Here is a 27453-nt window from a genome sequence, read left to right on the forward strand (position 1 = left end):
AAAAAAAAGGGGGGACTATACACAGCTACTTCACCAAAATGCTTGTACAGACCAAATGCTATGGCTTGGAACGTGGAAAGTATGACATCCAAGAATTTTACACACAAATATTTTAAATTGCTTTGGCTTAAATGGGGCTGTAAAATATAGACATTCAATGCACAAACATGAATGTTGGATGTACTGCATCTCAAATATGCATTTTATGACTTACTATTAGAATGAATTTAATAACTGGCGTGTGAAATGAACAATAGGGTGGTTTCCTATTATTTTTTTATTGCCTAAATCGAAAGAATATTACTCCTGGAGTACGCATTTCACGCTCTTAGATTTTCGAACGACGACATCTATTTTTTGCGATTAAACGAAAAGTGAAAAATTTCAAGCGTGCGAAAACGCGATGGCTAAGTAGGAATGATGGGAAAAGTCCGTGTGACGTCATTCTGGTTCCCACTTCTGCCGTGTCAGGTGACCTTGGGGTGAGGATATTGTGTGCCGCTGCGACGCTGGCTGCTACCAGGTAGCAGAGTATCCTGCTAGCAGGTAGCGCTTGGCTTAAATAAGGATTATTAATACCTTATCAAACGAAGGAAACTTTCCGACTTTTGGCAGTTTTAATAGGTGATTATCAAGAGATGTTTCCCTGAAGTCTGAGCCTCATGCATACATTTGTAATCTCAGATGATGTAAAACTCCTATCTACTCGTATAGAAACTAGGTCCCTGTGACGTCACGTGGAGTGGCATCGCATGGGCGCCAGTCTGGCCTTTTTCAAATGAGGATAAAATTGACCATTAACTTCGTCTAAACTGGGATTTCTAAAACCAAATAATTTGTATATTATGAATACACTAATGGTGGGTAACCAATCGCAATCAATGCCTATTGTTTTCTTTGATGAAAGAAACTACCCTATTGGCTACCGTCACACTAGCCTCACCTGTGAGTGGCTTGCTGGGGAAAGTTCTGATTCGAATGGAGGACATTGAAACTGTGCCGCTTCTCTCTTTGGTACTGCTGTGGCAGTGGAAAGGATGAGCCCGGAGAGGGAGGCCTGCTCGAAGATGGCCCCCTCTGCTGCACCTGCGGCTGGTCCATGACACCGCCCGAAGTGGTTGGTGCAGCACTGGAGGACACTGCACTCAGCACCTCCTGCGATGACCCAGACGATGGGGGCAGCGGCGGAGGCAGGGGTGGGGGCGGTGGCGATGCAGGGGACGACGGAATGGAGCTGGGAACGGAGGACCCATTTGGAGAGTTGGTGGTGGCCGTGGAAGAGGAAGAAGACGATGCCGAGGTGGAGGACGATGGGGTGGACGACGTCGAAGAGGATGGAGAGGAAGAGGTGCTCGAAGACACTGACGATGACAGCGGAGTGGACACAACCGTAGTGGCCGGCTGGGCAGTCTGTAAGACTTGCTGCGCCTGGGATGCAGTCGCCTGCGGTGGCTGGGGATGAGACTGACTGTGGTGGTGACGATGGTGGCCGTGCCGCGACTGATGGTGGTGGTGAGGAGTGCTGTTGGCAGCCATCTGGTTGGCCTGATGCAGGGGCATGGCTGGGTGGGAAGCACTGACAGTTGTGGTGGCCACAAGGGGGGAAGACTGTGAGGGTGGGGTGGAATGGAACGATGTGGAGGAGTAGTGTGGGTTGGCCATCATGGATGGGGCGGACGTCACCAAGTGATCCGTGGGAATGAGTGGGGTCGCATCTTCGGAGGTGGGAGTGGGTGGAGCAACACGAGACGGCCCCGGCTGAGAGCTTTACAAGGGAGAAGGGAAGGAAACAAAATAATTCAGTTCAGGGAGATAACACAAATTATTAACACCAAAACCAGAGACAATTTCACACACATATTATCATGTGACCCTGCACAGACTATGCTATATAAACAAACAAGAAAATAAAAAAAACACTGTGTACACTAGCAAATCATAGCTTTAGCTTCTAGTGACTGGATTCCTATTTTTGGTAGCATTACACATTGAAGTTTAAGTATTTCTATAAACTAACATGCAATCTTACAAGAAATGAATGGGTAACTTACAATAGAGTTAATAAGTATTATCTCAGGTAGAGATCAAAACACAGATTGGAGAAAATTAATCTATATGTATACCTAATAAATTTAAAAAAAATATACTCTCTTCCTAGGGAAATTTGAATATAAAATTAATAAATGTGGATACGATTTTTTAACTTCTATAATCACAAAAAACTGCCACCCCGATACTATAATGGCTAAGTTGGTTAGATACCCAGCATTTTGGCTTGAGATTGCATTGAGATATTAGATTGTTTGTAGTACAGAGGATAGATATTCCAAATCAGGAGGTCCAAATTAAAAAAGCTGTTAACAGATGGTGTCTATAATAACAGTCTACACAAGCAAGCTATAAAAGCTAGGGTGACTCCAAAGAAAAAAAAAAACTCCTCTAAATATACGAGGAAAGTGTACTGATGAATGTGTAGTAACAAAATTAACAATAAACTAGCCATTGCACTTTAAATGGATTTTCCTCACCATTACCACACCAAATAATGAGATTTAAGATGCCATGATAAAAATGTCAACTGAAAGAATTCTTTTAATTTGAGAAGCCCAATAATAAAATGGACATTTTGATTACACAATAGAAAGAAGACCGATGGAACAAAAGTATCCATTGGGTATAATAAATAACTGCACTGATTAAATTTGGCGATTAAAAATTAACCACAATTTATAAGAATTTAAATTAATCATTAAATCTGTCAGAAATTTAGTTCCTTAGGTGAGAGGAGCTTTCCTTCTCACAATTAATTTACTCCAGGAATCGGATTGTATCTCTAAAATGAAGCTGTATGATCAAACTAAAACATAACCAATGCACTACACAATTGCATGCGCAATAAGTATAGAAAGCACCAACCACTTATATTGTCATCACTCAGGAGCACTTTGTTAGCCCACAAGACTCGGATATTGATTAAGAAAACCACTTCTGCTAGGATATTAGTAACATTCAGTCTTCATGCATAAAGAATTATTGGGTCTCCACAATGCTTTGTAATTTAGCAAAGAATGTGAGTGAGAACATGATTAGTTGATGCTCTCAGAGGTATGGTAGGAAGACTTATTGCGGTGCTAGGGAAATGACAAACAAATGGCCTCAGAGTGGTTGGTTTGAAGAAGGTAGATCAGGAAAAATGTATCAGTATGACACAATACATATTGTGTTTTAACCTGGGTTTTAACCACCTACATACAGTAGACTGGCCATAATCCATTCTGATGATTGCGAAGAGAGGCAGCAATAATAAAAAAATATGGATAATCCAAACAAACTTTCTTATTTCATTAGTCATTTACTTGACTTGAATCTAAGGTAAACACACAAGTATCAAGAGGGCTGTGCCATAAATAATTAGTAGGGATACTACACAATGAAATATGTTGCAACTAATGTAAAGATACATGAGACAAGGCAAGGTGATAGGTCAAAGATGGAATTCCAATAAAACGCCCTACCTAAAATGATGAAAGCAAATACAATAACAGTCACCAGTAAGTAAAAAACAACCAGTGAGTAATAAACCTTCTAAACTCACTAATGAGAAATATCAATTGGTATTAATAAAATTGATTTCTTCAGGTAATATTTCTAAACATAATTTCCCATTCAAAATACAGATACATTTTAATATTAAAAGAAGCTGAAACAATTTTATAAACAAGCACATTGAAATTTCATTCGTAAGCTCAATTTATTGGCATTAATGATAAAATCATGTGAACACAAAAGAAAGCTTCTGGTCAATTAAATAGATTTTTAAAAATCTTGAATTTAGCAAGTTATTATGTATTTAAATACATAAAAGTGCTACGATCTTTTATTTATTTAAATATGTCTAACTTCCACCAATTGAAGCCTGAATCTGTTGAAGTTATTATGTCACATGCTACTATGGAAGAGAGCCCTTTAAGGCTGAAGGGGTTATCTCCTAATCAAATTATAGATAAGAAATTTCATAAAACCATATAACATATATTATGAGATAACAGCTAAGCCATAATTAACCATTGCCACACACTTACTTAGAAGAGAGCTTAACAAGGGCTCGAGCAATGTCATTCAGTTCCACGAAAGCAAGGGGAAAAATGCCTATGCGGTCTGCTAGCTTGCCCTCCGCCCAGTTTTCATCCACACGACGGATCACTGTCAAAATTTCTCCCTGCAATTACAATACCAACAAGTTGAAAAAAAAAATTGCAACAATCCATCCCAACAAAATTCAGAGGATACAATCATTGACTTCCACTACAGATTGCAATTTTTAATACCTTTTTAAATGTTAAGCATCCTTCTTCATCATCATTTGTCATTTTAAAATCATAAAGAGCTTTACATTGAGGAATGTGAGATGGTAAAGGGGTGATCACCTGAAAGAATAAAAATCAAGACTTAGTGATAGTTATAAGGCTTATTAAAAAATCTACAACCAATTACATGACCAAAAAACCAAATTTGGAATTAAAACATATGCATTAGTATTTAGTGTTCAGTCACTATTCAAAATTTAAAAATAATAAATCTAACAAAATAATAAATTATGTTACCTGCACATAAGTCGAAGGGAAAACACCTGTATTTCCGGCCAACTCTCCCTCATACCAATTCACATCTATTTTCTTTTTCAGCAAGATTATGTCCCCTTTCTTGAAAATCAGATCTCTAATAGGGATGAAATAAAATAAACAAAATTATTCAGGGTTATGACAAAATTAAACCAAAAATAGCTCAAGTTTGCAACTCTTTTAGTGCCAACTTCTTCCACCTGGCTCATAAAAAAATGGTAACGTTTCTTGGCATGATTTGCTCTTTGAAATTTATTTAAAACCGAATATGGATGAGCTAAAAGAAAAATTTAAAATTCACATTTCTAATACCCATAGACTTAATAAAAGAATTTTTTCTCTTCTATATAGCCTGAAAAAAGTGAGCAGGGAAGAGAATACAGAAATATTTATTGCCAACAAATCAGCCTGAGGTGTTCTTAGCACATGCTCTCAGGGTCAAACATTGACCTAGTGGCACTAAAGAGTTAAAAATTATGAAAAAATACTTACCCTGGGACTCTAGACTGATAAGAAAACAGGGCTTTAGCACAAGGCTGGTTGGGAAACACCGGCTAAAAAAAAGAAAGAACACCAAAAATTAAAATAGAAAAATGGAACAATATGATGAGAAAATTTGTTCTTGCAAAATTTCAATCAATGACCTATTTCTACATATACATAAATTTATAAAAATTATTTAATGATACGAGGGGCTACATTTGACTAATCACGCAAGTTCAAGAATTATTTAAAAAAATCAGGTGTCTCGACAGGAGATAGAAAAATAGTCCGCAAGCAGGTTCACATGAAAACTAAGATGAGATTGACATTCATACCCACACTCCTCAACTGTTAATTGAATCTCTATCTTGACGTATGGTTTACCTCTGCATGATTTCACCTCTGAATACTTAAGTATAATGGTGTGCAATGTTATTACATATTATGCGGTTGAAGAACTGAGAGCAACCACTGTTTTACTATAGATGAATTACCATGAGAAAGAATTCCCCTGAACCGGGAATCAAACCACGGAACTTGAGCTTTCTGGGCCACTGCGCAGACCACTATGCTACCCAGCTTCCCGATTCCCCATGGCAATTGTGCAGAGGCTCATGGCATTAAATGTGAAGCCCTTGCTGTCCATCAAGAATGCCAACACGATGGAGAAAGGACTTCAATGAAGGACCACAACCGGTTGAGAGCCTCAAACCTGCACTCAAGCTGGGCATACTGGTATGCGTAATATTAATATTTCAAAGCCTGCCACATGAACAATTCATGTATATTTCAAAGCAGTTCATGGGGAAGGCTTTGAAATATTACACAATGTTTTGACATTATGAATGTCATATTCAAGCAATAATTAAAAAACATGGTAGAGGCCCAAACTTAACTTTTCCGCACCATTGCTAAAACACAATACTCAAAGTAGCGAACTATCAGCAGTCCATTGACATACTATGAGACAGAGGAGGGGGAGGGTTAGTCAAACCCATAAACTAACAGCAATATTCATGCATAAAAACAAAATTGAAAGGAAGATTAGCTCATTCAAGAAAATTCAACAACATAATAGCAATTAGCTATAAATACAAGGCAGGGAAAAATGTTGCCAACATACAGTTAACACAAATTGGGTTTTCCTTTCCCAAATGAGATAACTTTGATTTGATAGGCTATTTGATTTTTTGCCAGCTCGACCATGCAAATATGTATAGCTAATTTTGATTTTTTCGTCTAAAAAAGTAAAAAGCTGACTTCCTATTAGGAGTTAAGTGGAGCAGATTTCACCTTGCTGTTACATCACATATCTAAATCTTTTAACTTGAGATCATGCTGATTTTTGGAGATGCCATTATTTATGGAACCTTAAAAATGCAACACATTTCTCATGTACATTAGTTATTAGAATCGAAAATGAAAAGGAGACTTTGTTGACTTCCACAGATTGAAGTCAACGAAGTCTCCTTTTCATTTTTAAATTTCAACTTCCACATGGTTGAGCCTAATACCATTGAACGAGTCATTAGAATTCTGAAAACTAAAAAAAGATGCTGATGACTTAACTTTTGTAGCCTCATAGGAACACCTTGCACAGGTGAATCATAATTGTGTGATGTAATTTGATGAATTTCGTTAGCCAGGGCAGATATGAGACGAACAGTCTTGATCCTTAAAGTTATGAGCACTGAAGAGAGTTTTTCGACAGCAGGAATATGTAGGAGCAGAGTGGTCTGTGCAGTATTCCAGAAAGCCTAACCTAAATTGGTTGATTTCTGATCTACCTGGATGAATTTTACTTCATGGCAAGAGTGGGTGTTGTGCCCGATAGTGGGATTCTCATCTAATCCTTGCATAATAGCATAATCCAATGCAGTGAATAATGTGGGATGAATTTGAACACTAAATCACCAATTACACTCAAAGTGGATGAGGCAGTGTGATCTAAGATGCTATTTTAGGGGTTTGAAACTTGGAAGTAGAGGGCTATCATGATTTTGTTTAAATTAATAGTAATTTGAAAACACACTTGACAATAACTTTTGCCACTACAACTTTTCCCTTTCTCCTGACAGCACACACTTCAATTTTGCCTGATCACTCTCACCCCTAGTGGTAAGGTCTTTCCTTTGTTGAAGGGATCACACTTTGAGTCATGCTAAAGAATGTTTCTAAGACAATGGTTCAATTAGCATTTAAATAAAAGATAGTGTCCGGCGTGATACGGTAGAAATCTTTGATATTCAGCTTAGTAAAACCACTTGTCTGTTTCCACACACTTTTATTTAAACGGACCATGGTTTTGGCAACTCGTGCCACTATCAAGGTACATAGCCTTGACAGCCTTTTTATATTGGTAGAGTTTTTCAGGAGTGGGGGGGGGTTATAGGGGTGTCTTCATTCCAAGGTTAATGATGACGTCAATGGGCAATGGGTGGGAGGTAGGGTAATGTTCAGGAGGGGTGAATGGAATGGGAACATATGGTCGTTACATAATTTAAAATTAGCGGGGCAATTAACAATTTCAAACTGTTCTAAGAAGTCCAGTTTCCACCCCTTGTCATGTACATGTAAAATTTTTGCATCAAAATTGCACCAGTGGTGTTCGTCATTCAAATGTCTTGCAATTGCTAATGAGTCGTAATTATTTAAAAACATCGTCTATGTTCTCTCATTCTCATTTTAAAACTCCTCCCAGTCTGGCCAATATATTTGGTTTCACAATTGTCACAAATCAGTTCATACACTCCACTTTTATAATCATTACAATATGCATCTTTAGAGTTAAACAATAATTTACCTAGTGTCAATGGATTATAAAAAGCCACTTTCATTTTGTCATTTGAAATAATCTTGCCTAGTTTAAAAGAAATTTTCAGGATAAATGGTATCTTTCGCCAATTAGATGGTTTGTCTCTATTCTCATGTTTGCGGGCTATCATAATGAGGGCTTTTTTCCGTCTAGAACATTCCAAGAGTCTGTTTATTAAAAAGGCTGTCACCCAAGGCAATGTACCTTGATAATGGCACGAGTTGCCGAAACCATGGTCGGTTTAAATAAAAGTGTGTGGAAACAGACAAGTGGTTTTACTAAGCTGAATAGCATTTAAAACTCACCTTAACCAGTAGAATACTTAAACAATAATATTAATCACCTTAAAAGATCATGGTATGGGGAAATATGGTCTTTGTGGCTTAATAAAAATTAGCAACGCACACGACAAAAGGAATATAGGAAGTATTATTGGTTGGGTTGCGAAGCAGTTTCTCAAATTCTGAGCAAAAATCAAAAGTAAACATTAATTTACAAAATTTTCCAGAACTCCAACCCTTTACAGATAATGGGATAACCTCTGCCCCCTAGATATGAGTTCTCATATTGCTCTGCCACGGTGTTCCTGGATCAGAAATGGACAATGTGAAAATCAGGAGTAATATTCAACCTGAAAACCAAACCTACGCCTGTACCTAACCGATTCCTAAAAGGTAGAAGTGAAAGGAACATAGTATGGGCTGCATGAAACGGCATTTTCAAATAGACGAGTGTAGTTCTGGAAAGACTTTTTGCATTAAAAAGTTATTTAAATCCTTTTTAAAAAATATTTAATAAACCTGTTAAAACTTAGTTTGATTTTTCATAGTGTGGTCCCTACATCCTAGCAAATGATGTTTCTGCTAAGGAATTTGTTTGTGAATAACCTTGGTTGCTTGGCTCCAGGGTTGATCCCTACATACACACGAACAACTTACCACAAACAGCTGTGAGTGTGAGAGACTAAATCACATATAGGCGTCTATCAGGTTTCATTCCATCTGTCCATGTTCGATTTTTCTGAATTATCCCCTATTTTGAGTACAATTTAAAAAAAATTCCCCTTTACATCAGTGACAATTAGTAATTCGTAAGGATGTGAGAAAAAGCCCAGCAAGCTGCGTTACATACTACCCTGTAAGCTGCCTCAATAGTCAAGTGACAGGGGAGTTAGGACAAAGAAATTAGAAGAAATGTGGATGCAAGTTAGAGTAACTTGACAATGCAGTTTCACCTAGCATTTATTGAAGTCCTTTATTATTTGGTGCAGAAACAGATTCTTATACTCGTCTGTTCAGCAAAATATTTTTCATTTCATCATTTCTGCCAAACTTAATGAGGCTCTAAGATGATGTACATAGCTCGGAAAGATGGCAACAAAATACCTCACCATTCTAATGCAACAATGCTTCATACGTCTGAACAAAACTTAGTATTTTTGTTGCATCTGACAAAGGGAGTATTTCCCTGATTTCCAGATGCAATTTTTACTTCCCCGACCAGAACGATGGGTGGCCCAAAGTTTATTTTTCTGAAAGTATTAGCTGTGGAGGATTTTTTGTAGTTGTAGTTTCATCAGTAAAAAAGCAGCATGACTGCACATATGTATTAAGGCTCAGTCGAATAGTATTTTCAAACATTGGCTGGATTTATCAACAATTTCTCACTTTACAGGGGCATTTTAACCCGTATTTATTCATCATTTTTTGACATCACAGGCATCAACCAAGCTTTTTCTCAAGGGATCAGAGGGTGGCATCATAGTGAAAGGTGAAGTCATCCTATTGGGTTAAAAATAATGTCACACTAACACACTACCAATTAAAGAGCGTTTCCCTTAAAATAGATGGAATTATTTCCATAACATTCACTAATAGCATGATAATAATGAAAGTGAGAACCAATAAGACTTAGATCATGGCCCTTCCCTACTCATATATTCGAAGTATTACTTGACAGCTATAAAAATCTTGATCTTTTCAACCAAAAAAATGATGCTTCAATACCTGGAGACTCCATTTAAAACAGCCATTGGCCAGCGATAATAGCAAAAATATCATTCACACAATGGTGGAATTTAAACATCCTGACATAGAAATAGTAGGGACCATGATGTCTTTTGCAATAAAGTAATGATAAATTGATGAAGGTAAAAATGAAGGTGTCTTCCACATCATGAAAGCTGCTGGGAAAAACGGAGACTCAATGATGTAGAAAAAGCTAGAAGCAGTACACTGGAAATCAGAATAGACCTACGGCATTTTACTTTCTATAGTAGGCACTTTAAAATTTTGCCCGGAAATGTGATTGTACATTTTGAGAAGCAGGTTTAATATTTGCTGGAAAAACTAGAAAACAAGACTATTATAAGGAGATTAGAGGATTTGAGTAAACAATAGTGCATGGAAGTGACTACAATTGCCAGGGCAAAAGATGTCCGATGACAGCTTCCAAAGAGAGAGGGTGGAACCCCACCGATCCCATTCACCATCTAATTCCCATGCTGACCCTGGCGATATTTTCACCTGTGGCTGAGTACCTTTCTCTCTTTAGTCTCTTCATGAGCTACTGACCATAAGAACTTCAGACAAGGTACCTGGCTATTATTCCCTCTCATTCTTAGTCCACGATGTTAGCTGTTGTAAAACTTCTTTAGCCGTGGCAAGTGCACGATGGACAATGAAGGGTAGAAAAATATGGTATTTGGTGAGTATGGTGGCTAGAAGACTGTTTTCGAATCTGGTAGGCATATGGATACCGATGAAAATGAGGTACCATTCCCTCATTAAGATAAGTACCACACATAAAATTAATTTATTGGTTGTTGCAGTGCTTCTGTCCATACGTAGGATTGCTTAGAAAGTGAAAAATCCTAAATTTGGTGAAAATCCAACAAAAATTGTCCTTTTGATAAAAGTAGACTGTTTTCCTGTACCATCCCACCACAATTGGACAAAATTGGAGAGGAACACTTTGAGAATGTTCTTCCTTAGTTCCCCAGTCTTGACAAGTTGTGAAACGGTATAGTTACTTCCAGCATTGATGGATTAAACAAACTGAGTCGCTTGATCGATCTCAACATTTGCTCCAATAAGGGTAATAGTTGCAAGCGGAGGACACTACTTTTTCAATATTAATATTCACTTGGATTGAATTTTTACATAACAATTAGGAAATTTTGGCAGGTTGAATAACAACATGGGGTATCATGAACTCCACAGGCATGCTTGAAACGATGAAAATGAAAAATTCCATACTTCTTCACATTTTTAAATGCCATTTTTAAGCTTTCCGAACATCCCTGCTCTCCAAGATCAACACAACACTGAATAATGTAAAACATTTTGTTAACAGTTGAAGAATGAAACTGCTGAAGTGATTATCAAGCAATACAATAACTTGTACAAGTAGTAGTACCACTTAAGGTAAAAAGATGTATCCAACACTTTTATAATTGTATGTAAAACTTACTGCATGTTTCTGAATTTCTATTCTATATTCTATTTCTAACAGCATATAGTAGTATAGTTTGTTATTATACGGGACGTTTCTTGGACGGTGTGGTGTGCATGTGGGATTCCAAATGCATGCTGCATGCTGGTGATTGATCACCCCCTGCCAAACACCCTAGAGGTGGCTCGCAGGGTAATTTGTAGATGTAGATGTAGATGTATAATCTCTCCTGCTCGTGGAATAATTATACACCAGAACTTTACCCTGCACTCAATATTTTTGTCATTTTTGAATGGATTTAAAAATTAAAATAATTTTTGGCATTTCATGGTCTGTTTCTACTTGGTTAGAGTTACAAAATATCTCATTATATATCATACACCAATGGGTTTAGAAATGGACTTAGAAGTTGATGCGTAGGTGTACACCCTCCATTAAGTCAGGCTTCACTGTCAAGGGTATACTTAACATTACAGTGATTTAACACAAAGGAAGATGGAAACAAAAGAACTAGTATGAAGTAAGTGATATAAGAAACTGGATGAACCAATATCCAATCAAATGGTGAACCAGAATATTTATCAATACCTCCACTGGAAAAACACTCAACAATCGCCCACCGAATCAAATCCATCGCACCTAGTAGCCCAACAATACGAATGTGCTCAGCTGGTAGTAGCTGAAGCATAAACCCTCACCTCAAATTCTCCAACCTTCAGAGATGAGGGTTTGTACTTTGGCTACTGCCAGCTGAGCGCATTAATAATGTTGGGCTCCTAGATGAGCGGATTTGTTTCGATGGGGTATTTTTGAGCATTTGTGGAGTGGTGGCATCATTATCTTGTCTGTAAAACATGAAGATTTTCAGCAGGGTCACTAAATACAATTTATTACGCCATTAGTTTTTCTTATTTAAAGACATGTTTCAATAGACCTATTTGTTCTCAGTTGAAAGTAAGATTCAATGTTTTCGTCATTGTGGTCATAATTGAATATTATTACCAAGTTTCTACATAATATTACACTATACACAATGCTACTAAAGTCACATATCTTTCTCTGCAGGTAGAACAAAGCAGTCAAGACACCACAAATAATAAACTGGACTGAAAAAACTATATAGTTATGCCTATGTAGGCACTATGCCCACATAGGCACTTTACTGAAGTGAAGATGAAAGCAATTAATTTCGTTTATCCAATAGATGGAAGACTTGATGACAATTGAGTCTTAGAGCATAGCTTTTCCAGGTTAACCAAGAAGTGCTGTACAAAGGCCCAATCAAAAATGTCTTCAATTACGCATGAAACCACTTCAATGGTTACTGTACAAAATGTTATTAGTAAGATATTTAATACAAAATTGACATAAATCAATTGAATGAGGTGGTTTAACTTGATATAATTTACATAAAATAACCATTAACTGAATTCATGACCTAGCGAACACCTAAGACATCTTTAAAGTGGGTCTCACGCTTAAATGAAAACAATCATAATTTCATATAGGGGCATGACAAGATTGATATACAATCAATTTAGGAAAGGGTGTAGTATAAAAAATCTAGTATGCCCCAATCTGGAGCACTTCAGCCCAGCATTCTAATCCCAAATACATCATATTACTCTCAACATACTAAGAGTTTATTTCCATTAAGCAAGCATGCTATCACAAGCTTTCTACGAACTTTTAACTGATAAGATAGTGTCTGGCTGATAAAACGGTTCCACGAGATAACAATTACATTAGATACAGACAAAATCGACGCAAGCGATATAGTAACAACTGGAACCATACCTGCTTCACACAATCCCATGACCGGGTCAAAACAGTGAAGAGTGACAGTAACACTACTTTAAAATATTTAATGAATTCAGTACAAGATGGTAAACTAAAACAGAAACTTCCAACCAAAAAGAATGACTAATATTTACCTATTGAACATATGTTCGTCTAAGCTACTAAATCAATTCACCCCTATAAATACTTCAATTTAGATAAATATTTCAAAATAATATTATAACAACACTTCACCATGGGTAATATGCATCATTAACGACAATGGATGGAATGGATTCGTAGTGTGGTTTTCTATCACAGCATTTGTATGACAGGAAAACTGACTCATAACCGATGAGGTACGTGCCCCGGGAGTCCCGCATGACTTTACCTGTTTGGGGGAGTGGTGGGACCGGATGCTATGGTGTTCTCGGGCGGCCGGATGTGGGGCCAGATATGTGCGGTGGTGGTGTTGGTGGCCCGGTGACTGCTGCTGTGGTTGGGGGTTGTGTGGGCTGGAAAGGAAACCTTGCTGCTGCTGTTGTAGGAGCATTGCTGGGTGAGGTCTTGAAGAAGTTGAGGCAGAATTCGATACTCCTCTCTTCTTTGGTGCATTTCTCATTCCCTCCAATATCCTCATGAGGAGCACGTTAGGAGGCAGGTCGTCAATTCTTAATTCAACTAAAATGCGGCACTCGGGGCACCTTAACTCTTTGTGAGTGCTAACAATCTCTTCGAGGCACTTTCGGCAAAACGTATGCTGGCAAGGGAGCACCTTGCTGGACGTGTCCAGACGCTCCAGACACACAGAGCATTCCAAAAGATCATTTAACATCCACTCATCCATTGTGAAAATAAAAATTATTAAATTATTAACAAAATTACTCTTTACGAACAACCTGTTACAGACGCCTAAACATAAATAGCATTTTATGCAAACATGTACGATCACCGACGAAAGCCGAAAGCAACATTAAATCAGGTTATGTCTACAGATAGAATGAACAATTCCATGTTCAATCAGGAAATATCTGAAAAAGAAGGTATGGTATAATTAATTCATCACCAATTATATTAAGGATTGCAAAAAATAAGACTAAAACATTCATGGTTCATTTACCCGAGCGATACGCTATTAACTCCTACTACAAAGCGAAACAATTACATTTCACCCTTCAAACACTGGATACTTTTAGCCATTCCGCAATAGCACAAACTATAGGTCCCTTCACTTCATCCAATGAACACAATTAATTTTAATCCACTCCGAAAGGAGCCAATAATTGCTTCCTATTACTGAGTCACAGGCAAGATAATTCAGATGGAATCACATCCAGCGTATGATGAAAGCACAATCAAAACGGCGAAATAAACTTATTTTTAGCCAATTTTAGAACATGCTACAGGGAGCAACGAAAATATGTACTTACATATCAACAATAGAGCCATTACGAAATAAATTATACTCTGACACCACTTTCTTCAGTTCAGTCCACAAATATTACAGGCCCAATCAATTGCTCGTTTCCCTTCCTCTGTATTCTTCCGCTGAGGTATTCACACCCAGCCAGAGGACCGGATAAGTAATCCCTAAAAATATAATTTTTTTGTTAGACTTGGAATCGTTAGTTTCCATTAAATGAATATATCAGGTGAATTAACACGTGATAAAATTTACTTTTTTAAGCATTATTATTTCTGAAAAATATTTTTCCCTTTTTCCTCAAATGAACATATTCCATGAAAACAGCAGAAATCGAAAGAAATGCCGTATAGAAATAGAATTGAAATTGTTCATATTAAAATCCGATACTCTATCCAAATATTTTTATTTTAATTTTTATTGAAAGAAATTTACGATAATTCTTTAGTTATTTAAGTTTTAATTTTCTCGTGTGATCCTACGCGCATCCACTTGTCTCGCCATGTTTGGAACTCGGTAGGAATCAGAAAGAGTGGAAAGAAAGGAAGCAAAGATAAAGGAAGTGTGTAATGAAAGTGAATGTTGGCGTTGGTTGCATCTCTTGATGGAGCAGTGTTAACTTAATCTCTAGTATTTCATCTTTCGACATTACAGTTTATGTTTGTCATTCTGAGCTGTAGATAATTTTTGTTATTACTGATAAATACGATGTAGGCTGTGTTGCCGGCTGATGTGCCAGTGGAGCAAGAAGCTTCATATGTCGTGCCTTGCGGTAGTATTAAGAGAAGGATTAAGATCAACAGTTCAGTTAACCCCAAGGAGTATTTTTTATTAGTGTTCACTGTTTTCGATGCCAAGCGAAGAAATTTAGGGAATGGTGTAGCCATCCGTCAGCATGGATACGTCTCTCTTGAGACAAGCAATAAGGGCCATCAGGATGAAGCTCGGAAGTTCCTGATTTACGTACTATGTCGCTGGGCATACATTCCTTGAATATTTCACTTATATTATGATTACTATTTCTGTTAACCGAACCTACTGGGAATTTATATTGAGGTGCAGTTGCTGATTGCTCAAAGCTTAGGAAGTTGTGAATGTTGTAGCTGTAGAATATGGACAAAAATGTAAGGCAGTGTTTTAGACGGAAAATATGTGATGATATACTTAAAATTATCATGCATAAATACCGTTCCTTGATGTCGGTGTTGAATGGATCACCCATACATTTAATTAACGTTAACCTATTTTATGGTCGTACTTCAAATGTCAATGATATAGTTGTTAAGAAGATTAGTATACATTACTTATGCTATGGTTGCTATTTCTCTCCCCTACAGTCGAACATCCAGCGGCAGCTGACTGTAAAAGATGAGAACTTTATTTCCAGTGTATCACATTGTATTAGCAATTGAAGAAAGCAGGATGGAAGTTCCCACTAAAGGCAGGCTCCTTTAAAGCTTATATGAATATTGGAATTCGTTTTTTTCCAATGGCAAAGTTATTCCTCTTGGGGTAGTTATTCATGCGTAGCTATCTATGTATACCAGGATGGAAAATCTGGGAAGAATTTTCTTCTGAGTTTCATCCCGATGCCCCTTATTTCATCCATTCTTGTCTCTAGACAGATGTACCCTGACGGTTCAAAATCCATCAAAATGATGGAAAGTTTTGTGTTATATGTTGTCCTATCTAAATATATATCCTTATTTGAATAACCTGTCCTTTCAGGTGAACCTTGTATTATATTACTTCATTTTTTGTCTCGTAGGGCATGTTTTTGAAGTAAAGCTCTTTTTTCTCTTGCTTAACACACACAGAAATCTCTAAAGAGCTAAGTAATGTTTTGTGCGGAAACTCAAAATGGTTGCTGTCATCTGTTACAATTGTCACTTGATAGAGTAGTGAACCAAGGGATTGAATGTTGCCCTAAATTATTTTCAATTCTGGTTTTAAGTTATCACCTTCAAATCTGGTTGGAAAAAGGCCACTGCCGACTCAACAAAAATTCACAAGAGAATGTATACTAGATGTATCAGATGACATTATGTTGAAGGAAAAATAAAAACTTAAACATATGCTTATGGTACAATGAAAACATATGAAGTGTAGTTTGGAGATAAGTCCATGATCATCAGCTAAAATTCAGATATAATGATGAACTGGAATTCAGATGTATGGCCTTTGATTACCAGGTACAAGAGCCACCCTTTGATTCATTCTGCAGTTGGTCTTTAGGTGGGCAACCCCTACTACAAAGCTTACAGTTTGAAAGGCCTGATTTTTTTATTTTTCTTCTTGTCATACCACCGAAAACAGTACTTTTTTGACTTCACATTGGGGTTTTCATAACATTTAACAAGTATATGAATGAGCAATTTCATCGATTTAACAAGTATATGAATGAACCATAGTTGCAACCATGGCCCTTATATACGGGCCTTGGTTGCAACCTACCCAGGCAGGACTCGAATGTGCAACATTCGGTTTAGCCATGGGTTTAGTAGGCAAGGACTTTACCCAGAGGCTGGTGAGTCATTTCTATGACAAGTCAAAGATTGTTCATGATGTTATTGCCAAGTAGTATTTCAAATATGTGTACTCACATTTTCTGGACTTATTTGATTAGCTGCGGCTACTAATATCAAATTTAAGATTAAGTACACCGAAACTAGCTACGGTGATAACTTTACGGAGTCGCCCGCTATGCACATATTGCATGAAAAATCCACAGATAAAAATCATTTGCCTTGTCTGGGATTCGAACACGGATCTATTGATTTCTGGTTGAATGCGTTAGTCAGTAAAGCTACTGACACATTCTTCTCTGTGGAAATTTGAGGACTATACTGGACAAGATAGTATGAACTGCTGAGCATGCAATGCAACAAGCAGTCCAATTCATGCTCACAGCTGGACAGCAAAGCCCAAACTTTGAACACAGATATGTTTGCTCTTGTCTAATTTAAGTATTCCGGGACTAGCCATGGTGATAACTTGATGGAGTTACCGGCAATGCACAAATTGTGAGAATGATGTCTCGGTAGCTTAACTGGCTAAAGCACTTAACCAGAAATCAGGTTTCGAATCCCGGTCAAGGCAATTGGTATTTTCTTTGTGAATTTTGGTTGAAAAATGTGAATGGGAGAAATATTGATTTTTTTAGGATTGTATAAATGTTGTACCATTTTTCTTCCATTTACAGGTGATCTCATAAAGATTACTTTCACGACTTATGGAACTTTGTGTTTAATGGTCGAAGTTTTTGAAAAAAATTTGAATCTTCTTTAATCCTTTCCTGCCGGCACCTGCGATAGAAAAATGTTTTCATGCTACGAGTAGCATAAAAATATAAACCTCTCCGTACGGAGCTCTTTTTTGGGGGTGAGTTGCCTGGGTATTTTCGTCTATCAGATTTGGGACCCAGCTCAACAAGGTGCCCGTCCCTTACCATAGCCACTGGACTTCACCCTCTAACCCTATCATAGCACGAATCCACGGTCAACTTATTGTGTTACTGGTGTTTTCTTCAACCAAACATTGTAGTTAATTTTAAATAAGTTACTCTTCTAAAAGAATTATTAACTTTTTTTTAAGCATTGTGGAATTTTAAACGGGTTAATAGCAACAAAGTTAGTAAATATAAGGTAATAAGATAAGTCCAGAAGTCCGTTATTTTTAACGCTAAAATACCATTTAAAAATTGCTTGGGCACAGAACAAAAGGAAGAATTCATTTCAAAGTATAAAAACATAGTACATAGTATGCAATAAAACATATCACTGAAAAAACTATTGAAAACATAACTAATATGCAATGGATTCCTGCGGTGAGGATGGTCATAAATGAGTGGGAGGGTCGGGCTTTATTGCCTAGGAGTGGCCCTAAGGACTCGCTAAGCTGGGTCTCAAGCTGGGCCTGAATGCATCGAACAATTGCTATCTCGGTGGTCACTTCCCTTCCATCGTGTCAGCCAGAGCCGATGTCCGGTTGTCTGAGTTGAAAAATCCGTAACAGCTATACCCGACGTCAGGTTTTCTGCATATGAAAATGCCTGTCGGCTCCACCTAATGTCTGGCACGAAAGGGATAATCATAAATTTTATTGGGTTTTTATCATTACTTGACCCTTTGCTCTACATTACATCTATTCCGCTGTTGCCAATGCACATACTGTAAAAAATATTTTCTTTGTTGCATACATCCAGATAAATGGTCTTTTGACCAAAAATGACATTAATCTGGAATGTACCTATCTGGACCCAAGTGTTCTGGATTATTGTTCTTCTGCAGAGGAAATACTTTCTAATATTGAGGAAAAAGCCGATGTGATGACACAATTATAAAAACTAAATGGATTTTAGAATATAATATTTACCCAGAAAAAGGCACACTCGCAAAATTTTTAGCCAGACGTTCCAGTGAGGTGACCATTCTCAATGAGAGGGAATGGACCCATTAGTTCATCGCATCCCCACTCAGCACTCGTCCAATCCAAACCTTATGTCACTCCATATCTCATCTAAAAGCTGCCTCTCCTTACCCACAATTTCTGACACTTCTTGTTCCTCCTCTCCATCCACTTCACCTTCTCCATTCTTCTTCATATCCAATCTTGAATACCTCCAGTCTTTTCTCATCGTCCATCTTAAGTATGTATCCATATGTCAGCACTGCAGAATTCTACACTCCAGATCACACTCTTTAGAAGCCTTTTCTTCAACATTATAAGATTGAAAATCTCTACTTATTGCCCTGTAAAAGAATTTCATTCGGTGAATTTTCTAAAATATGAAGACATTGTTTTGGTGGAATGATTTCAGGGTAGGTCAAACAGTTTCTGAACTGGAGAAATTCATACTTTTTAGGCAACTATCAATATTTTAATACAAAAATGATTTAACCCCTTACGTGAGAATACATGTGGCCTTTCCTTGTTCTTATACTATGCTGTCAACACCCATTCTGATATTTTATTCCCTTTTCTTCAACCCACTACATCCCCCAAAACCCTTCTCACTTTACTCATCCCTATCTGTGTATTTGACAAGTGAGCGAGGTCAGGATATGTTTTTCTCTTAGCCAGTGAGGAAAAAATACTCGATTACGTATTTAGGATTTTTGTGATCATAGTCTCATTGAACTGGGATGAGATTGAGAGTATCCCATTCGCTTGAAATATTGGGTGATAAAAAACCTGTGAAAGGGACAGTTAATTTTATTAATAAATTCGAAAAGTACTACTTATTAAGATAAAAAAAAGTCTCAGAAAATGGAATATTTGGGTGGATTTATCCAATGATTCAACTGCGCTCAACACTTGCAATATATGGGATATGACAAATGTGTTTTGATTTATTTGTCTTATTTTGAAGAAAGATATGATATTTTTTTGGTGACTAGTGTTTGATTAATTATTCGTTATCCTTTGTTTTGGCTATGCTGTCATAGGGCTCTCATTTATAAAACTCATTGATTTGACCAATCTGGATGTTTGATCTTTATTTATTTTGCTGTGGAATATTAAGTTACTATTCCCTAAACTGTGAAGATAAGGGAAGTTTGTGTCCACTTATTTAATTAATAAATGGTTTCATTCGTATCTACAGGAAAGATTTCAGCTGGTTGAAATTTCTCATTTTGATTCATCGGCAAACCTAAAGCTAAATTTTCAGTCTGCCAAAAGAGCAATGAAATCTGGCGTCCCCCAGGGCTCGATACTCGGGCCCCTACTTTTTTTGTTGTATATAAACGACTTACCAAGTTGTGTCCCAGAAGCTGAAACTGTTTTATTTGCAGACGACACTAGTGTATTAATTCAAGGGACTACTCCAGAGTCATTACAATACAAAATAAATTGTACCATGAAATCTTTTCAAAATTGGTTACATGATAATCTGTTGGCCATAAATGTCCAAAAATCTGTGTGCCTAAATTTTAGCAAAGAACAGTGTACATCAGTACAACTTAACGATGTTGACCTCTTATTTACAGACAATGTAAAATTCCTTGGTGTTGTATTCGAGCCATCCTTAAAATGGTCCTCACACATCAATTCAATAATACCCAAGCTAAGTAAATCTCTGTATCAGCTTAGATATCTTCGCCTTAGCGTAAGCTTTAATATTCTGAAGATGATATATTTTTCTAACTTCCAATCCATACTGGCATATGGCCTCATTTTATGGGGCAGTTCCTGCCACAGTGCAAAAATTTTTAAATTGCAAAAGCAGGCCATAAGGACTCTCTTCAACCTATCTTATAGAGAGTCCTGTAGACCTTATTTTAGTAAGGCCAGTATAATGCCCCTACCCTCCTTGTATATTTTTGAACTCATTCTGTTTGTTAAAAATAACATGAATTTATATGAGTTAAACTGCAACATTCACCAGCATCATACCAGGTCAAACCTAGATATCCACATCAAAACTAGATCTACCACACTAAATACTGAGGGTCCATACCACAAAGGAGCAAAACTCCACAATTCACTCCCACAAAATATTAAAAAAATCAACAATTTTTGTAAATTCAAAACAGAGCTAAAAAAATTTTTAATACAAAAACCTTTATATTCTACTGATGAATTTTATGCTGTATGTAAAGAAAAACTTAAATGAGTTATGTTGTATGTAAGGAAAAACTTAAATGTAAATTAATGTATTAAATATTGTCCTGATGTATCTTTAATTGTCATTTGCATACACACTGTGTTCTATTGCCATTATTTGTTTGTGTTTTATCCTTTATGTAATGTAACTTGACGAAGCTATGCAATTGTATTGCCTTCAGCGAATAAACTATTATTATTATTATTATTATTATTGTAGCAGTCGATACATCTTTGTTATGTCTTCAGTAATTATGAGCTTTAGTACCACTTACCTTGGGCTACAACCTTGTCGTGGAGGAAAGGCTTGCGCATTCCTATGACCCCTAGAGCTGCACTGGTGGGATTAATTCTAAATTATTCCCGGCAGGGCCACCCATGCCAGATAGGTCGAAGGGTAGGAGCCAGAAAGGTAGTCCTAGATCAATCTCACAATCTTTCTGTTCTGTTGAATCACTATTCAAAATTCTCAAAACCAAGAATAATTTGCTATGAAAAGAGACTTGAAAAATATCCCCTCACCTTTATGCATCTATTTATTGAGTTTCATTCATAGAGAGGAAAATAAGTGATTGACGTGAAGCCCAAGCAGGGTTTAATAACTCTTTCAGTCGAATCTAGGATTATAGGTGAATTTTCTATGTTTGGTGAACCATTCCAAGGAGCAGGGGGGCAGCTAGGAATCAAGGCTTGGGGGGGTTTAGGTGCAACTAATACCGGGGTGTGTGGGGGTATGGAATACCACCAGGATAAGCGGTAGTTGCGAGATTAATAAATTGCGGAATTTTAAGATGCATGGTTCAAAATGGTGAGTTTTATGGCTTTATGTGGGATATTTTATTAATCCTTACAGTATTCTATTAGTAATATCAATCCGATTACGTAAAATGGATTAAACTTAAAAATTTCTCTGAGCTATTGTGGGGGGGGTTTATCCCCCAAGACCCCCCCCCTCGCTGCGCCACTGCCAAGGAGTGCATCATGAACACTTCTTGATTTCCATTTAGTTATCTAAGGGAACAGTTGAAAACCTAATGAATTCTGAATCCAAATTCTTGTAGTCTCTCCTCATCCACTTATTCCTCCTTGTGGTTGCTCTATTATAATAATAATAAGACATGATAATAATAACAGATGATAATAATTGAACTATCACGAGGTTGGTAGTCATACCTGAATCTCTACCACCAGAATCCTGTCACTAGCCTGATATATTCCTTTTCATTCCCTGCTTCCCTTTAATGCTAAAGCTACCTCTTATTGACTTTCCTACCCACCCCAATATAAAACCCTATTTACCATCACTCCAATAGTCCCCACCATCCTCCAGCTCATCCCACGCAGTCCCAAGTTATCTATACTCTGTTTCCTGTTCTTTGCAGACCTCACCGTTCAATAAGTTTCTGAAAGTTCAATTTATTGAACTAAGGGAAGAGATGGTTGGTATGGTTTCCCACTTTCATTCTAGCAGTGTTTTTTACGTCACACCATCATATGAACTGCCTTCCATTTGGTGCCTATCCTTTTATCTATCTGACATGAGTGGCCCTGCCAGGAGTAATTGAGAATTAACTCTACCAGTGCAGCTCTAAGGCTCATAGGAACACACAAGCCTTTCCACCTTGACAAAGTTGTAGGCCAATTGAAAGGGTTGCAATGATGAACTTTAAAAAATCCCTAGGGATACCAGTGTTTCAAATATTAAGATATTTTGAATGCAAGGAAAATAAAAGTATCTTCGAGGAAAATCAATAAAATTGAAGTTCATTTTTGGAACAGTTACAACTCTATTTAGCTAAGTTTTTCTCCTCATTGCAATGTTCTCCATTAGAATCACAAATGGCTCGGACCCAGCTCATAGCTTTCAGAAGAGAACAACACCTTTGTATAACAAAACCAGTGGAAAATTCACTACAATGTACTCCTCTGCGTAGTATATTGACTCCATGGTTCCATTGGAATGTGCAGGGCTTCCCACTTGGGGTTATTAGGAGGTTGCACCAGAAAAATAATTTTGGGTGATTTTTTAAATTCATGCCATATACTTGCAGATGGGAGGGAGAAGACATTGCTTTTGAATGGGAATGTGCCATGATGGGAAGGGGGAAAGGCACCTCTACGGATGCTGATATATTAATGGTACCTACCAGTGGCGCCGACTCCATGGGCCTGAGGGGGCCCAAGCCCCTCAAAAATTCGTTATGGGTGTGATGAAAAAATTTGCCAGGCTTGTCAATTTTCCTCGGAGTGTCCAGATATCGAGATTCGAGTTATCAGGGCTCTAATGTTGATCATATGACTCTCCTAAAATGCTTAAAAACTTAAAACTCATTACTTATAAAATTTCCCAGTGCAAGATCCCAAGTTTGGGCCCCCCCAATATTTTTTGTGAGTCGGCACCCCTGGTACCTACTACTTTCCATGTATGTATACTGAAGCAAGGTACATATGTGCTGATTTTCCAGGAGTTAACCTCAGTCTCCATTCCCATATTCTTGGACTTAATTGTAGTTAGTCATTTCTAGCAACTGCCCTCAAAAATAACTGGATGCTTACACTAACACTATCAGGTGGTATTCAAGAACTTAATGTTAAAAAAAGGATGGTAGCAATGTGAACTTGATTCCAGTACATCATCCTAAAATGTTATTCTACTTCTTCAAGATAAATCATGTGGGATACATAGGACAAAGTGCATTGAAAAAAACCAACCAACCTCTAGTTTACAGGCGAACGAGTATTTGGGCGAGGATCGGTTCGGTTTCAGAAAAGGAAAGTCAGATTGTGATGCAATAGCGATAATGAGGTCCATGGTGGAGAGGAACCCAGTATATGATCACGATGTGTATGTCTACTTTGTGGATTTTTAAAAGTGTTTGATGGAGTAGACTGAGTTAAGTTAATGGATACATATTCTCAAAATAATATGCGTAGATTGGAGGGATAGGCGACTGATTCGTAATCTGTATATGCATGACCCAGACTTTGCAAGTGAGAGTAGCAGATGGAGAGTCAGGGTGGGTGAGCATTTGCCGAGGAGCAAAGGAAGGCTGTTTACTATCTCTGTTGCTTTTTAGCGTCTACTCTGAGGACATGGTAAGAGAGGCGTGGGATGAGATGTAATGTGGAATAAAAGTGGGAGAATGATGTTTAAATCAGTGAGTTTGGAGGTGATTATGTGTTGTATATTATATGTATATTAGCCAGTTAGCAGGAGGGCTACAGGCTGTAGTGAATGCATTAGACAAGCGTTGCAAAGAGTAAGGGTATGAGGATTAATCACAAGAAGGCCAAGGTTGTGCAGTTTTGTAAAGCATCACGACCTAGGAAAGAGAGACTCAACGAGAAAAGTAGGTGGGGAAAAACTTGAGCAGATGGAGGCATTCAATTATTTGGGCATTATAATAGAGGAAAACAATAAGGACATCAGAAAGAGAAGATCGTTAGCAAAGGGGGTGAGATAAGTGCATCACATGAGTGTTTACACATTCAATGTCTTAACCAAAGTCTTAGATTTTAAATGAGCCATAAATTATGGCTCCTTGACAATTTGGTGGTGAAATAGAAGGAAATATATGATTCGAGGCATATTTTTTTTAAAGATGCATAAAAATTCAAATGTGCATAAAATGCACACTATTTTTGCGAAATGGTTGCGGGGTTTTTTGTTTGAGGTGGATATAGGTCCATAGAGAAATTTTCATCTAAATCTGAGACCATTACGACAAACGTTTGTTGAAATGAGGGAGAATTACTCAGAGATTACTGAGATTAACCAAGCAACAGTTATAGCTTAAATATCATTTAGTGAAAATTTTTATTGGAATGGGGATTTAAACCTCTGCAAAAAATTATTTCTGTTGTAATATTTCATTATAAATAACATTCAATGGTTTTCAATTCTTGATGGCGATTTTTTAACAGATTTATTTTTTCTTAGATACATATTTGAAATACAATATTTCAGATGAAGGTTAATTGCATCTTTCAATTGGTTTTGGTACAAAAGAAGTGTATGTTGACTTATTATGATATCCTATTAACTTTCTGGTTGTGTAAAATTGTTAAAGTTATTGGGAGAGTTAATCTTGTATTGCAAGGAAGAATAAATATAAAAGTACTTCTGGGTGTGTATCTTGAAATAGCTGTTTGTCTGGTTATTAGTTTGCCAACTCTTGCTGATGAGGGACACTGTGTTAATGTTTGCTCATTGTGGAAGCTTTATATCCACCTATAGCGATAGTCTTACTGCATACTACATCAGGATTTCAGAACGTTTTCCCATTAGCTGCTTTAATCTGTCTTTTTATGTTGGATGTAGTATTAAGGATTAAGTAATTACTTTTCATATGTGTTGGTATATATTCAACTATTATTATATTATTGATAACATTCACTTGAATGTAATCAAATTAAATAATATATGTATATTCATAAAATCAAAGGAATATTTAAAGCACTTTTTAAATTAGTAATAATAATTCATCTAGGTACTTATTCATCAAGGGAATTTCCTGTTGAGATTATGTGTATGAAAGGAATTGTAAATTGAATGTCTGAGGAAAGTGTGCATTGCTGGAAATACATACTACCATGCCTTTTAAGCATTAGGTGCTCAATTATACTGAAAACTTGTTTAATATACCATACAATATGAAAATAATCTTGAAGCAAGTACATGTTAATATTATCAATGTATCACATATGCTTGGATACTGCTGGATACCTTCTGATGTTTCTTTAATTCCTGGTGTTATCTCACTATTCAGTTTTCATTTTGATGAATCGGAGTGCATATCTATCACCAGAGAAAGTGTTCAGGAAATTTTGTTGATTACCCATTTTAATTTTTCCTTTTGGTAATTCATTACCTGTGCCTCTCAATTGTGGGTTTTACGGCATAGTAAAACCTTGATTTACAATTGGTTTGACTTAATGATAGATTCAGCATATGATCTGAGCTGATTTTGTGAGCTCTTTTTTTTTAATTTCACACTTTGATGATTTTGAAACTTTGTATGCACTCAGAAAAATCATAATGGAGTGTGCAATTCTTCTCCTTATTTGTCATTAAAGTATGTTTTTAACATGGCAACATTTATATGCACTGAAACTGTTGAAACTGACCCCTCGTCTAGAAATAATGCATAAGCAGCTTATGATGGAATTCACTTCACGGATAGTCCTCTGTAATTATTGTTAAGTGAGGGTCTACTGCAGGTCTTGAATCACTAAATTGAGGGAGTATAGGATGGGGAGGGTGGATTGGTAAGATTACTGGACACGGAATGAGTGCTTGGACGCTCTCTTGCTCGCAGATCACTGGTAGATCTCTTCAGCTTAGGGAATTTTGGATGTATTTTGGAGAAGCGTACTATATCTTGAAAAACAGACCACACCTGGAACAAATAATGGTATCAGTAAATAATGATGTTATCAGTGAATGGAATTTTTCAATTAGCTTGGATTTAAATTTTCTTGGGAGTTGGAAGGCAGGCCTAAACTTTGTGGGGGTGAAGGTAGAGAGGCTACCTGAATCAGTGACTCTACTTGGTTAGTGTGACTGTGGCCTCAGCTTTCAGAAATTCAGTCATGCGCTGATCTCTCTTAACAGGGGCACAGCTAAGAATTAAAGTTGGGGGGGTTTTAGGCGTAACTATAATACTTAGGGGTGTGAGGGTACTGCATACCCGCCAGGGTAAGCGGGAGTTGTGAGGGCCCTCCTCCAAAAATTTTTTAAGATTAATGGTTCAGTATGGCGAGTTTTACGGCTTTCTGAGGGATATTTGATTAATCGTAACACTATTCTGTAAGTAATACTAATCCATTAAGTAAAATGGATTAAATTTAAAAATTTCTCTGAGTTCTGGTGGGACTTTATCCCCCAAAACCCCCCCCTCGCTGCGCCACTGTCTCTTAACACATTCAATGCGGGCCCGATTTTCATGAAAGTCGTCAGAATCGGCTGATAAAATAAGAAAGAAAAATAAAGAGAGGTTTTCGCACCATAACTTGCGTTCAAATACTGCTATTTACACATGGGTCGAAAGAGGGAAGCTTGCTGAAGGTTATGCACACGATCGGAAGACTCGGAAGTGGATATAAGTCATGTACGGAGGCGGAGAAAGGGCTCCCGGGCCGACCAGCAGAGCATGTCAATTGACGTGCTCCGCCCTGAATGTTTTGCTTTGTGGATTGACTTGTGGGGTTGCCAAAATGGAGCATCTAGGTATTCTTCAGGTGGATTTCCTCAGTTGAAAATGCTAAGCTTG

General features: G+C 37.2%; 2 protein-coding genes and 1 long non-coding RNA gene across 8 annotated transcripts in view; 1 reads left to right on the forward strand and 2 right to left on the reverse strand.

Annotated features, from left to right (window-relative positions):
* LOC124162910 (E3 ubiquitin-protein ligase SH3RF3) overlaps window positions 1-14713 on the reverse strand; it is a 50474-nt gene extending 35761 nt beyond the window's left edge. The window contains exons 1-8 of one of the 3 annotated variants that reach the window (XM_046539632.1): window positions 14583-14713; window positions 14273-14448; window positions 13544-14183; window positions 5115-5176; window positions 4605-4719; window positions 4329-4427; window positions 4083-4219; window positions 944-1765 (exon numbers count right to left, since the gene is read on the reverse strand). In XM_046539632.1, coding sequence (XP_046395588.1) covers window positions 944-1765; window positions 4083-4219; window positions 4329-4427; window positions 4605-4719; window positions 5115-5176; window positions 13544-13999 — 1691 coding nt within the window. In that variant the 5' untranslated portion in view covers window positions 14000-14183; window positions 14273-14448; window positions 14583-14713. The remainder of the gene's footprint in view (window positions 1-943; window positions 1766-4082; window positions 4220-4328; window positions 4428-4604; window positions 4720-5114; window positions 5177-13543; window positions 14184-14272; window positions 14449-14582) is intronic. The other 2 variants (XM_046539630.1, XM_046539633.1) reach the window with 2 other exon arrangements.
* Window positions 14714-15094: 381 nt separating this feature from the next.
* Window positions 15095-16650, forward strand: LOC124162106. The gene is made up of 2 exons (XR_006865483.1): window positions 15095-15699; window positions 15913-16650. It is a non-coding gene; the product is annotated as an uncharacterized LOC124162106 (long non-coding RNA).
* Window positions 16651-25084: 8434 nt separating this feature from the next.
* LOC124162498 (ras-related and estrogen-regulated growth inhibitor) overlaps window positions 25085-27453 on the reverse strand; it is a 47085-nt gene continuing 44716 nt past the window's right edge. For 2 of the 4 annotated variants that reach the window (XM_046539057.1, XM_046539058.1), the window contains one exon: window positions 25085-26580. In XM_046539057.1, the coding sequence (XP_046395013.1) occupies window positions 26413-26580 (168 nt within the window). In that variant the 3' untranslated portion in view covers window positions 25085-26412. The remainder of the gene's footprint in view (window positions 26581-27453) is intronic. The other 2 variants (XM_046539059.1, XM_046539061.1) reach the window with 2 other exon arrangements.

The sequence above is a fragment of the Ischnura elegans genome, chromosome 7 (assembly GCF_921293095.1).
Source record: "Ischnura elegans chromosome 7, ioIscEleg1.1, whole genome shotgun sequence".
NCBI lineage: Eukaryota > Metazoa > Arthropoda > Insecta > Odonata > Coenagrionidae > Ischnura > Ischnura elegans.